Source organism: Mustelus asterias, chromosome 13, assembly GCF_964213995.1.
Source record: "Mustelus asterias chromosome 13, sMusAst1.hap1.1, whole genome shotgun sequence".
Taxonomy (NCBI): domain Eukaryota; kingdom Metazoa; phylum Chordata; class Chondrichthyes; order Carcharhiniformes; family Triakidae; genus Mustelus; species Mustelus asterias.
Genome location: NC_135813.1, coordinates 79048946 through 79062964, shown reverse-complemented (window position 1 = coordinate 79062964; position 14019 = coordinate 79048946). Strand labels below are relative to the sequence as shown.

Below are 14019 nucleotides of genomic sequence, written 5' to 3'. Positions count from 1 at the left end.
CGACTGGGAAATCAGTGAATTGTTCCAGTGGCACAGTGGTTAGCGCTGATGCCTCACGGTGCCAGGAACCCGGGTTTGATTCCCAGCTTGGGTCAGTGTCTGTGTGGAGTTTGCATGTTCTCCCTGTGTCTGCGTGGGTTTTTTCCCCACAGTCCAAAAGATGTGCTGGTTAAGTGCATTGGCCTTGCTAAATTCTCCCTCCGTGTACCCGAACAGGCGCCGGAGTGGTGACTAGGGGATTTTCACAGTAACTTCATTGCAATATTAATGTGAGCCTACTTGTGACAATAATAAATGAACTTTAAATAGTTTAGCATGATTATTTAGAGTTTACAATACTTGGGGCTGTTTCCTTGGAAAAGTGGAATTTCTTTTTGAGAGTTGTATTTCTCATGTGGCTTCACACCAGCCTCTGAAATAATGGAGTAAAATTAGTTTGGCTGTATCTAGAATGCAAAACAAAAACACATTTATAAGGGATTAATAAGCCTTGCTTTTCTATATTTATAGCTTTTTGTAGGTCAAGACTTAAAGGAAATCAAAGATTTTGTCATCAACATTGGAAACTTGGCCTTTTCAATCATTAAAAAGAACTCTCAGGCATTGCTGCACAAGGTAAAGATAAACATTTCCTCCCCACTCCACAATTTCCTCCTTTTCCTATTTGTGCATCACCTTATATGAGCATTTAATAATGAGTGTTGACGTGCGCTATTTGATTTCCTCACCACTCCTCACTATCTGTGTATTTACAGCCAGAATTGTTGAATAACAATCAGAAGCAGGAAATCTGACTTCCTCCACTTTGACCCCACCTCCTTCAGGTTAACTGTCGTCCTTCTATTTCCTTAGCACAGATTGGTGTTTGAACCTGAGGCATCCTGTCTGTATGGCTCAAATTTTTATTATCATATAACTCAAAGACTATTTCCTCGGGTGGATGGAGCTATTACAAGGGGGCATAACTATTGGGTTCATGGTGGGAGATATAGGAAGGATGTCCGAGGTAGATTCTTTACTCAGAGAGTGGTTGGGGTGTGGAATGGACTGCCTGCAATGATAGTGGAGTCAGACACTTTAGGAACATTTAAGCAGTTATTGGATAGGCACATGGAGCACACCAGGATGATAGGGAGTGGGATAGCTTGATCTTGGTTTCAGATAAAGCTCGGCACAACATTGTGGGCTGAAGGGCCTGTTCTGTGCTGTACTGTTCTATGTTCTATGTAACTAGCTGTTGCCAGTATGCAATGGTGACATAGAATCCTTTGGGCAGCACAGTGGCACAATAGTTAGCACTGCTGCCTCACAGCAAGAAGTTTAACAACACCAGGTTAAAGTCCAACAGGTTTATTTGGTAGCAAAAGCCACACAAGCTTTCGGAGCTCCAAGCCCCTTCTTCAGGTGAGTGGGAATTCTGTTCACAAACAGGGCATATAAAGACACAGACTCAATTTACATGAATAATGGTTGGAATGCGAATACTTACAGCTAATCAAGTCTTTAAGAAACACAGCGCCAGGGACCCGGGTTCAATTCCTGGCTTGGGTCACTGTCTGTGCAGAGTCCGCACGATGACCCTGTGTCTGTGTGGGTTTCCTCCGGGTGCTCCAGTTTCCTCCCACGGTCCGAAAAATACGCTGGTTAGGTGCATTGGTCATGTTAAAATTCTTCCTCCGTGTCCTTGAATAGGCGTCGGAGTGTGGCAACTAGGGGATTTTCGCAGTAACTTCATTGCAGTGTTAGTGTAGACCTACTTGTGACACTAATAAATAAACTTAAAAGAGACCATTTTTCTCAAGTGAGGTCTGTGTCAGCAGACTACCATGAAGGAGTTGAAGCCAATCCTGATAGTTTTCACCAAACTGCTAAATGCAAAGTTTACACCTCCCATTCCCAAGACGTGAGGGCTTCAAATCTGATTGTAGTGATTTAAAACAGCTAATTCAATACAAGCCAAAAATTGAATTTTGGGACTTGTGCCACTCATGTGGTGCATTTATCCAGTGAACCAATTTTTAAAAAATCCATTTATGGGACATGGGCGTCGCTAATTGGCCAGCATATATTGCCCTCCCTAGTTGCCCTTGGAGGGCAGTTGAGAGTCAACCACTTTGCTCTGGAGTCACATGTAGGCCAGATCGGGTAAGGTCGGCAGATTTCCTTCCCTAAAGGGCATTAGTGAACCAGATGGGTTTTTTCCAACGATCTGCAATGGTTTCATGATCATCAGTAGATTCTTAATTCCAGATATTTTTTATTGAATTCAAATTCCACCATCTGCCGTGGCGGGATTCGAACCTGGGTCCCCCAGAACATTAGCTGAGTTTCTGGATTAGTAGCTAGCGATTATACCAGTAAGCCATTACCTTCCCATAATCAAATTAGTGATCACTTTACTCAAGAGGATAATCTATTTTATTAAACTGAAGTTTCCTGTTAAATAAATGTTATTCGTATCATTATCATTTGTGTTCACTCACTGGTGTGATTCATTGACCCCTTGTACTTCAAATATACCTGTAAGATTGTGCACTAAGCAGTACTAAAAGGTAATTTTATCAACTAACAATTAGATAATTTGCTGCCTTATTAAAGAAACGCAAATAGTTTTCCTTGGATGTAAGCCAATATTTCTACATTAAAACCTTTTCTTATTTTTGTTTTTCAGCTATTTAACTGTCGTGTGGTTGACACTGATTTAGCACTGGCTTACTGCACGTTGTTACCAAAGCAGCTTGTGTTTGATAAGCTGTGGAATGTCATCAGTGACGCATGGCAAAATTATAACAAAATTCTGGTATGTGTGACACCCTGTCAAAATTCTAAAATCATAGCATTGTATTGATGAAAGCATTTGTTATGGAGGCAGAATTTTATTTTTCACGGGCTCTTTTTAAGGAAATTAAAGGTTCAACTTAATTTTGTCAAGGTCTACTTTTTGGTTTCCTGGCCTCTGTTCATTTTTGCATTAGTTCAAGATAACATTCTTCCTGAGATCCTTGGTATTCTCTCAAATTTGGATTTGAGGTAGAATTCCCATTTTACAATAATAAAAATTAGATTCATCTCAAATTCCAGCTATTTGACACAATGAAACCAAAATCAGACAGGCATAAGAGGAAGGTGTAAGTAAGAGACCAAATGAATTTGTGTGGGTTAGATCATGGTAACAGAGAAGGTTGATAAGAGTAATGCTGTTGACGTCTTGTACATGGACTTCCAGCAGGTATTCGATAAAATACCTGCACAACAGACTTGTCACAAAGTTATAGCTTGTGGAATAAAAGGACACTAACAGCACAGATACAAAATTGGCTGAATGACAACAATAGGGTAGTGGTTAATGGATGTTCTTTTGGATTGGAATAAGGTTTATAACAAAGTTTCCCAAGGGTCAGTGTGGTGGCACAGTGGTTAGTACAGCGCCAGGGACCTGGGTTCAATTCCCAGTTTGGGTCACTCTGTGTGCAGTTTGCACGTTCTCCACGTGTCTACATAGGTTTCCTCCGGGTGCTCTGGTTTCCTCCCACAGCCTGAAAGACGCGCTGGTTAGGTGCATTGACTCAAACAACCGCTGGAGTGTGGCGACTAGGGGAATTTCACAGTAACTTCATTGCAATGTTAATGTAAACCTTTATTGTGACTAATAAATAAGCTTTAACTTTCTTCCTGATGTGTATTAATGACCTTGGTGTTTATGGCACAATTTCAAAATTTGTTTAATACTAAACTTGAAAGAATTGTGGACTGTAAGAAGGATAGAACTCCAAAAGGACATAGGCAGGTTGACAAGTGGCATTTGAAATTCAATGTAGATAAGTGTGAAGTGATTCATTTTGATAGGAAGAACACAGAGACACAATATAAAATAAGGGAAATAATATGGTTGGTTTAAGAACATAAGAACTAGGAACAGGAGTAGGTCATCTGGCCCCTCGAGCTGGTTAGGTGCATTGGTCATGTTAAAATTCTTCCTCCGTGTCCTTCCTATCATTTTGATAGGAAGAACACAGAGACACAATATAAAATAAGGGATATAATATGGTTGGTTTAAGAACATAAGAACTAGGAACAGGAGTAGGTCATCTGGCCCCTCGAGCCTGCTCCGCCATTCAATAAGATCATGGCTGATCTTTTTGTGGACTCAGCTCCACTTATCCGCCCGCTCGCCATAACCCTTAATCCCATTACTATCAAAAATTTATTTATCCTTGCCTTAAAAACATTCAATGGGGTAGCCTCAACTGCTTCACTGGACAGGGAATTCCACAGATTCACAACTCTTTGTGTGAAGAAGTTCCTCCTCAACTCAGTCCTAAATCTGCTTCCCCTTATTTTGAGGCTATGCCCCCTAGTTCTAGTTTTACCCGCCAGTGGAAATAACTTCCCTGCTTCTATCTTATCTATTCCCTTCATAATCTTATATGTTTCTATAAGATCTCCCCTCATTCTTCTGAATTCCAAAGAGTATAGCCCCAGTCTACTCAGTCTCTGCTCATAAGCCAACCCTCTCAACTCTGGAATCAATCTAGTGAATCTCCTCTGCACCCCCTCCAGTGCCAATATATCCTTTCTCAAGTAAGGAGACCAAAACTGTACACAGTACTCCAGGTGTGGCCTCACCACACCTTATTCAGCTGCAACATAACCTCGCTGTTTTTAAACTCCACCCCTCTAGCAATGAAGGACAAAATTCCATTTGCCGCCATAATTACCTTGAGATTCCTGCACAAGGACACCCAAATCCATCTGCACAGCAGCATGCTGCAGTTTTTTACCATTTAAATAATAGTCAATTTTGCTGTTATTCCTACCAAAATGGATGACCTCACATTTACCAACATTATACTCCATCTGCCAAACCCTCGCCCACTCCCTTAGATTATCTATATCCCTTTGCAGACTTTCAGCATCCTCTGCACACTGCTCTTTCACCCATCTTAGTGTCATCTGCGAATTTTGACACACTACTCTTGGTCCCCAACTCCAAATCATCTATGTAAATCGTAAACAATTGCGGTCCCAACACTGATCCCTGAGGCACGCCACTAGTCACTGATCGCCAACCAGAAAAGCACCCATTTACCCCACTCTTTGCTTTCTGTTAGTTAACCAATCCTTTATCCATGCTAATACATTACCCGTAACACTGTGCACCTTTATCTTATGTAGCAGTCTTTGGTGCGGCACCTTGTCAAATGCCTTCTGGAAATCCAGATACACCACATCCACCGGTTCCCCATTGCCCACTGCACATGTAATGTTCTCAAAGAATCTTATAGAAAAATATAAAATTATGAAGGGAATAGATAAGATGGAAGTGGGAAGTTGTTTCCACTGGTGGGTGAAACTAGAACTCGGAAGCATCACCTCAATATAAGGAGGAGCAGATTTAGGACTGAGTTGAGGAGGAACTTCTTCACACAAAGGGTTGTGAATCTGTAGAATTCCCTGCCCAGTGAAGCAGTTGAGACTACCTCATTGAATGTTTTTAAGGCAAAGATAGATAGATTTTTGAACAGTAAAGGAATTTAGAGTTATGGTGAGCAGGCGGGTAAGTAAAGCTGAGTCCACGAAAAGGTCAGCCATGATCTTATTGAATGGCGGAGCAGGCTCGAAGGGCCAGGTGGCCTACTCCTGCTCGTAGTTCTTTTGTTCTAATGTTCTTATTAGGACCTGTTGGGAGTATGGTTGATAGAGCATTTGGTATTCTGGAATTTACTAATCGGGATAAAGGGTGCCAAAGCGAGGAAGTTTTGTTAAACATGTTCTGAACACTAACTCAGCCTCAACTGGAGTATTGCATCCGGTTCTGGGTATCACACTTTAGAAAAGATGTGAAGGCATTGGAGAGAGTGCAGAAAAGATTCACAAGAATGACTTCAGGAATGAGGAAGTTACATAGATTGGAAAAGTTGGGGCTGTTTTCCTTGAAGAGAAGGTTGAAAGGAGATTCAGTAGAGGTCTTCAAAATCATTAGAGGTCTGGACAGCTTAGACAGGGAAAACCTGTTCCCATTGGTGGACGGATCGAGAGCAAGAGGACATTGATTTGAAGCAATTGGCAAATGAAGCATTGGCAACATAAGGAGAAACATTTTTGCACAGCGAGTGTTTAGGATCTGAAATTACAATGTCTGATAGTATGGTGGTGGCAGGTTCAATCTGGGCTCACAACAGACAGTGCACAAGTGTCTTAAAAATTAAACAGATCTGGATCATCAGGAACCATGCCTCACGCCCGCTACTTCACTGTCGGTGTCCTCCACAAATCCAACCACAGCTTTCTTCGCACCCCTTGCTTCATTAATTTCTTTGCCAGTCAATTCCTCCTTTTTCATTCCCCTTGACTTGGCATTTAATACACTATTATGTCGTTTGCTAATTTGTACAATCTGTAACACAAGCTTCCAGAAATTAAAAAAATAGCTCAAACTTTTTCATGTAGCCTCCACATTTTTATGTTAGTTAATTGCTGGGGTTGGAGGGAATATTTTTAATTTCGGACCTGAATTTTCAATGACAGTCTGGAGGGAATTGCTTGCTGTGATTGGTCCATGCTGATCAATAGCAGTACAAAAAAATCAGCATCATTGAGCTTAGAACAAAAGATGAAATCTCTTTATCAACTTCTCAAGTGAGCATTTTTCTGAAAAAACTCATTCTCCGTCAAGTTAATTTTTTTGCCACTTCCCAGTCTCTCCTTGATATTTTCTAATTTCTTTGTATGGTTGTTCATCATGAAATGTTTGGGAGTTGGCCGAAGATTAAGCTTTTACTGGCTGGTAGCAGTTTTCCTATCCGTGTATACAGCATATACTTTGATTCCTTAAAGCCTAATGAATTTGTTCTGCTTGTTTACACATACCTTGGGCTCAATGCAACTGTGATCTTTCTTCTGAAAGGAATACCTATGGTTTGAGGGTTGAGTAGAAGGCTGTTGCATACCATTAGATGCTGTCCCATGGTAATCGATTAGTGTTACAGTTACACATTTTTTTGGAATCTTGAGACCATGCACTATTTTTAATATGCATATTTCAAAATTAGGTAATATTTGATGCTTGCTAGTGTTGAAATATCTTATTTAAAGTCCTTTATTAAGGTGAGCATAATGTTTCTGTAATAAAATAATTTTCTCTTTTTTGATGATTTACAGAAGAATTGGTTAACTGTTGCTTTATTTTTGCCGGAATTCTCCCATCCCACTGGAATTTTAGTGGGCGGGCTGCGGAGAATGTGAAATGCCATTGATGGTCGGGCGGGAATTATGGCTTTTAGACCAGCGCGGCGGAGAATTCCATCCTCTGTTTTTCATTTGTTGAATTCTTGCTTTTTCAGGCAGTTGCTGTTGTTGGTGCTCAACTGGCTGATTTGCTTCAGGAGGAGCAACAAAAAGAGAAGTTTAATTCTTTGATTGTTGACACAGAGTGGTGTCTGAAGCTCAGTAAACTTGGAGTAAGTAACTTCAATATAATGTTTTTTAACAGGGAGCTGGGTTCAATTCTGGCCTTGGGTGAGTGTGGAGTTTGCACATTCCCCCTGTGTCTGTATGGGTTTCCTCCGGGTGCTCTGGTTTCCTCCACGGTCCAAAGATGTGCAGGTTAGGTGGATTGATCATGATAAATTGCTCCCTGAGTGTCCCAAGATTTGTAGGTTAGGGGGATTAGCGGGGTGAACATGTGGGGTTATGGGGATAGGCTGGGGGAGAAGGCCTGGGTAAAATACTCTGTCAGAGAGTTGGTGCAGACTCGTTGGGTCGAATGGCCTCTTCTGCACTGTAGGACTTCTATGATTCTAACATTAGAACTGAGGAAATTTAAAATTAAATAGTGAGGGCTCTAAACCTTTTTAAGATCATCTTAAAACCTGCCTCTTTGACCATGTTTTTGGCTACCCTGTGTCTTAATATGTCATTGTGGCTAGAGAATGGCCTTGTGAAGCACCTTGGATCATCTTAATCCATTACAGATGCTTTAAAAATGTAAGTTACTGTAAATTTGTCTGATCCTAATAACTTCTATCTGCATTTGGAAAAGTAATTTAAACAGTAGAAACCTCATGTGATCATTTATGTTAATGGAATTATCCACAGTGTAGATTTCAAAAGAACAGTTGCCCTTTCATTCAAAACTCATCTCTGTATCGTTTTAATTAGTGTTACACCTCATGTCCACTGCAACCTGTATGCACTATGATGTTGAATTGTTTCAATGGGCTGAATTTTCCCAAACCTCTGGAGAAGGGAAGGGAGCCTGATGGTGTCTTGCACTGATGGGATAATTTCATGGCAGGAATGAAAGCAGCTTAGCCGCTTGCTGACCAGAGGCGGGTGACCAACTAAACCAATTAATTGGCCAATCATCAATCATTTCCTGCCCTGTCTGATTTTATTGAATTGAGGTGGGCTCCCACCACATAGTGTTGTGTAAATCAGGATTTTAAACAAGTGAAGTGTAGCTGGTGCCTCCATCGTGTTTGACTCGAGATTTAGGCTGTTTCGCTCTTCCTTATACTGCAGTAGTGGTGTAAATGTGCAATTGGCATTCAAGTACACACTGTAGTGTTTCACTCATCAAAGTTTTGTTAACTTCCTGAGTCTACAAAAGCATTTTTGTGATTTATTAACTTCTCGGTGCTCTTAATTTCTGGTCTTTTTAGATTGCATTTCAATCAACACTTCGTAATAATCTAGCAAAAAGAAAGGAATGTGCCCTTATTTTGGTGCAGAATCCAAATGTGAACACTGAGCTAATAATGGAGTACTGCAGGTAATTAAGATTCATAAAGCAGTTCAAAATACATATCAAAAGAGTAAAGAGTTGTTCAAAATGTTCTTTGCTGCATTGACCGATGGCATTGTCATCCTTGAGAAGAGATTGGAGTGTGGTGGCGTCGACCGTAATGACTGGGAGGACCTTGCTACCAGTTGTTTAGAATGGCAACAACTTGCCCATCAAGCTGCATCATGCTTTGTCCTAATGATAAAGAACCAAGAGGAAAGTTCAGCACAAGAACAGGTCCTTCGGCCCTCCAAGCCTGTGCCAATCATGGTGCCCTAAGTAAACTAAAAAAAAACCTTCTGCCTTAACTCAGTCCGTATCCCTCTATTCCCCCCCTATTCATGTACCCATCCAGATGCCTCTTAAATGTTGCTAATGTGCCTGCTTCCACCATCTCCTCTGGCAGTGTGTTCCAGGCACACACACGTCTCCCTTAAACTTTCCCCCTCTCACCTTCAACCTTGTAATTGACACTTCAACCCCAGGCAAAAGCCTCTGACGATCCACTCTGTCTATGCCTCTCATAATTTTGTCAACCTCCATCAGGCCTCCCCTCATTCTCTGTCTTTCCAATGAAAACAATCCTAGTTTATTGAACCTCTCCTCAAAGCCAACACCCTCGAGATCAGGAAACATCCTGGTGAACCTTCTTTGCGTTCTCTCCAAAGATGAGGCAGTGTGTTGGCAGAGAAGGAAAGAAAAGCATGCTAATCCTATACTCTTGTTCCCACTGCCTCATGAAAAGTCCTGCTACATGTGGGTCAGGAATTGGCCTACTGAGTCACAAGACCCATGGCAAAAACTCAAACCTGAGTAGATGCCATCCTCAACTCAAGGGATGGCCGTCAATGACCTTTATTATTCAGAAATGAAATTGGTTTATTGCTAGTATTGTATTTTGTGATGGGCATTGTTTGAAATCTTTGGTACTCATCGTTTAAATATTAACTGAGTTATGTGATTACTTAGTTTGAAACTTGGTGAACTGTGGGATGCTCTAATGTTTTTCCTTTAGTGCTTTTGGACTGAACAGTGATGATGCACTCAAATTATATATCGAGACATTGCTTTTACAAGATACAAATGGCCATCGTGGTGAAGGAGAGCCAGGTGACATCAAACAATCTCCTGCTCAACTTTTGGAAAGAGCTATTGAAATCATGCCTTTATTAAAAAGTAAAACCAACCTGGTCATTAGTTTGAGTGGTACTTTACGCAAGGTAATAATCTACTTTTAAACTAATTTAATATAGCATCCATGCCCTACTTTTAAAGCAGTAATTGAAAAAAGATTATTTTGTAGATGACCCAGCAGCAATGGCATATTGGCTGAATTTTAGTGCTTAGCTCAGCTTTTAGATATACTTGATAATAATGGTCCTTGTTTCTTCAAATAAGAGCTTAAAGGAATTCTCCATGAGGTTCTCCGATTCCCTAATCCTTAAACATGTCTCTGACCCCTTGATTCACTGTTTTCTTGATTGGGTTTTTACTGAACCATAGAGGTTTGCAGAACAAAAAGACTATTTTGTCCATTGTGTTTACGTGCGCTTTTTACTGTCTTCCCATAGCTCTATATCTTCTTCTGCTTCAAATATTTATTCGCTGTTCAGATAGAGGATGCAATGGTCTCTGCCTCAATCATTCCTGGAGGCAGTGCATTTGATGTTCCCACAACTTTTTTTAGTGAAGGTATTTCTCCCGTCTCCTCCTCTCTCCTTAGTAACAGTTTTAAATTAATCTCTTCCCCATAAAGAGCCTGCCTCCCGGCATTGACTCACCATCCAAAGGAAATAGTAACTCCTTTTTCAACTTATTTCTTTATTATTCTAAAGGCTTCTATTGAACCTCCATTGGCTTTCTCCGATTCTGTGAAAATAGTCCAAGTATCAGGAAGTCTGTCCTCAGAACTACAATTTCCATGTGGTGTATGTACACCCACTCTGCTGTTAGGGAAGGAGCCAGGATTTTCAGCGACAGTGAAGGAATGGGAATATATATCCAAGTCAGGACGGTGAATGACTTGGATGGGAACTTCCAGTTGATGGTGTTCCCATGTATCTGCTGCCATTGTCTTTCTAGATGGCAGTGGTTGTCAGTTAGGAAGGTGCTGCCTAAGGAGCCTTGGTGACTTCCTGCAGTGCATCTTGTAGATGGTGCACACTGCTACTACTGTGCATTGGTGGTGGAGGGAGCGAGTGTTTGTGGAAGAGATGCCAATCAAGCGGGCTGCTTTCTCCTGGATAGCTTCTAGAGTGTTGTTGGGGCTTGCATTCATCATAGTAAATGTACACATTATGCTCTTGGATGTTTTTATGTTCTTTCTATTGTAGAATGCCCAACTACACAATGCTGTAACTTTGGCTTAAAGTTGGGTACTGAAATATGACATGTCTACATCCAGCCAAGATCCCCACTGTACACAAGTTTTGAGTGTTAATAGCAACTGAAGATTTTGCAACAAATGTTATTCTGTAAAACTTGCTGGTGATGGTGTCTCCAATCTGGTGACTATCCATGGAGGTTTTGGGTATGAGGTTCTATTTTTCCGACAACTGTGCAAGTTCAAACTCAACTTGAAGGATCTTGTACTGTTGTATGTTTTAAAATAGGAACAATTTGCTCCATTATTGAGTTGAATACTAATGTGAGCCTTTTCTCTTAATTTTCAGATGGATCCATATAACTACGAAATCATTGAAAGTGCCTTAAAGATTATAAAATTGGCAAATGAACCTGCCATGGATTATAACTTGGATCAGGTGGGAACAAATAGATCTGGAGGATAAAAAATGTCTGCAAACAGAATATCATCTTTACGTACACATGATAATGAATGTGTTACTGAAGTTCCTGGTGCTCTGTGCTTAAATTAATCTTTTGGCAGAGGAGTGAGGGTTTCCATGTGAACTAGAGGTGAACAAAAGTTTTGGGGGAAATTATGTGAATGGAGATCATATTTTGATCCAGAAGAAAAGCCTTCGCCCTTTACAAGTATTTTTTGTTATCATTTTATTGTGATGAAGTTACAGTATTCCTGACAATTTGAGCAAAACTCTTTAAATATAGAAAAATATTGTTGGCCCAGGAAGCCTTTTGCCAATCCAATAATTCATTGCATTCCATGATGTTACTCCAAATATTTACTTAACACAAAGCTTGTGAAGCAATAAATTTTAACAAAATTTTGTGTTAATAGGCTTTAAGTCTTTTGCAACATTTGTACTCCTACAAACGAATTTCAGCACCTGGGAACCTGGAACTTCAATATCTCCAGAAACATTCAATTGACCTGTCACCAATGGCTGAGAGCAGATTGCCATTCCACCTACTCTTCTTTGAAACCACTCAAAGATTTTGGAACGTAATTTGTAAGTATTTAAGTTTTACAATTTGAGTTTGTTAAATAATGTGCAGAGCTATCAATTTATATTTAAAAAATCTCCTTCATTAACTTGCAAGTAATGGCATTACAATTACAACAGAAGTTTGAGAGTTCGATAAACGTTGTCATCATTATTTTTGATTGAAGTATAATCAAAAGCGTATGAATAAAGCCAGGGTTGAGAGGGGGATGAAGAACTGTTGGTAACCACTTTTTTAAGAGTGATTTTTGTAATTTAATGTTGTGGTCTTATTGTGGTTTATTTTAAAGTAGAGAAGTAAAAGGAGGATGAATAACTAACTGCATGTGAACCACAAGCTAAAGGATCATAACCACCCTCCGAGGGAATGGTGCACTTTTGGCACAGCATAAGTTTGTGCTCATTTCTTGCAGCATTCTTTTTCAATAAGCAAAACAAGTTTTATTTTTAAGAATGTTCGTTAAAATGACGTGTGAGGAATGAGTGAAGTGTGATTCTGCCAGAACTAGGCATTCCAAACACTATTTAAGCACATGGATTAGAGCAATTAGTGATATAAATGCCTCTGCTGCTTTAATCAGTTTACTTTGCTTACCCAAAAAAGGCTAGAAGGCTTTTTTTGGGTTATAGATCCTGAACCAAGATGATTTGAATGCTGAATTCCCAGTTCATTCAGCTATGTTTTTTCTTAATTTATTTTGAGCCAGTGGCTGATAGTGCTGTATTTTAACTTCTACACAGCTCCATCAAGTGTCAACGGTTGAATACTGCACCACGAGGCTTGAAATAGTCCAAATTATAACTGAATTTCAGGAGAGAGTATTTTTACTTTAATAAAATTCTGATTTCTGAACACAGAATTTCTGTCATATCTACTACAGACCTGGTTAAATCTGAACTATTGTAGACTAAAGAGCTGAAAATATGAACAGTAAAGTAATTTAGAGTTATGGTGAGCAGGCGGGTAAGTGGAGCTGAGTCCACGAAAAGATTAGCCATGATCTTATTGAATGGCGGAGCAGGCTCGAGGGGCCAGATGGCCTACTCCTGCTCCTATGTTCTTTATGTTCTTAATTAAATATGATTGATTGGATTTCATAGCCCTCTTTCCGTGTTGCAAGATTCTTTCAGTGCATTGTACCTGTGCCAGCCCTCTTTAATGTCTCTGCTTCAATTCATCTGCTGCTGAAACTTTTGTCTATGCTTTGTTGCTTCTAGACTTGACTATTCCACTGCACCTCTGGTCGGCCTCAAAATTCTACCTTCCATAAAACTCGGTTTTTAAAAAAAAATGGTTCTAGGAATCCTAGTGCCAGCAAAATTTGTGGGTGTGGGGTAAGGATGTGGGTAGCAAGTCCCGACTGTTCACTCTTTCTGCATGAAGCAACCACTCACTTCAAGTATCAATCTATTAAACCTCTGAAACATTTCCCAATACATTTTCATCCTTCCTTAAATAAGGAGATCAGAACCTGTAGTATTTGAGACGTGGTCTCAGCAATGCCCTTTATAACTGAAGCATAACGTCCTTTTATGTTTAATTCCTCACGTAATAAAGGATAGCATTCCATTCATTAGCCGCCTTTATTGCTGTACCTGCATACCAACGTTTTGTGATTCGGCCCTAGAATGCCCAGACCCTTCTGGACCTCAGAATTCTGCAAACATTCTCCGTTTAAGTAATACTCTATTTTATTATTCTCTCTTTCAAAGTGAACAACTTCATGTTCCCCCTCGTTAGGGCAGCACCTGGGTTCAATTCCCGGCTCAGGTCATTGTCTGTGCGGAATTTGCATGTTCTCTCCGTGTCTGCATGGGTTTCCTCTGGGTACTCCGGTTTCCTCCCACAATCTGAAAGACGTGCTGGTT

General features: G+C 40.3%; 1 protein-coding gene across 1 annotated transcript in view; it reads left to right on the top strand.

The window, feature by feature from the left end:
• kntc1 (kinetochore associated 1) overlaps positions 1-14019 on the top strand; it is a 122381-nt gene that overhangs the window by 58567 nt on the left and 49795 nt on the right. Inside the window, exons 40-46 of the mRNA XM_078227056.1 lie at positions 511-615; positions 2672-2800; positions 7344-7460; positions 8664-8773; positions 9801-10005; positions 11458-11547; positions 11985-12156. Of these exons, the coding sequence (XP_078083182.1) occupies positions 511-615; positions 2672-2800; positions 7344-7460; positions 8664-8773; positions 9801-10005; positions 11458-11547; positions 11985-12156 (928 nt within the window). The remainder of the gene's footprint in view (positions 1-510; positions 616-2671; positions 2801-7343; positions 7461-8663; positions 8774-9800; positions 10006-11457; positions 11548-11984; positions 12157-14019) is intronic.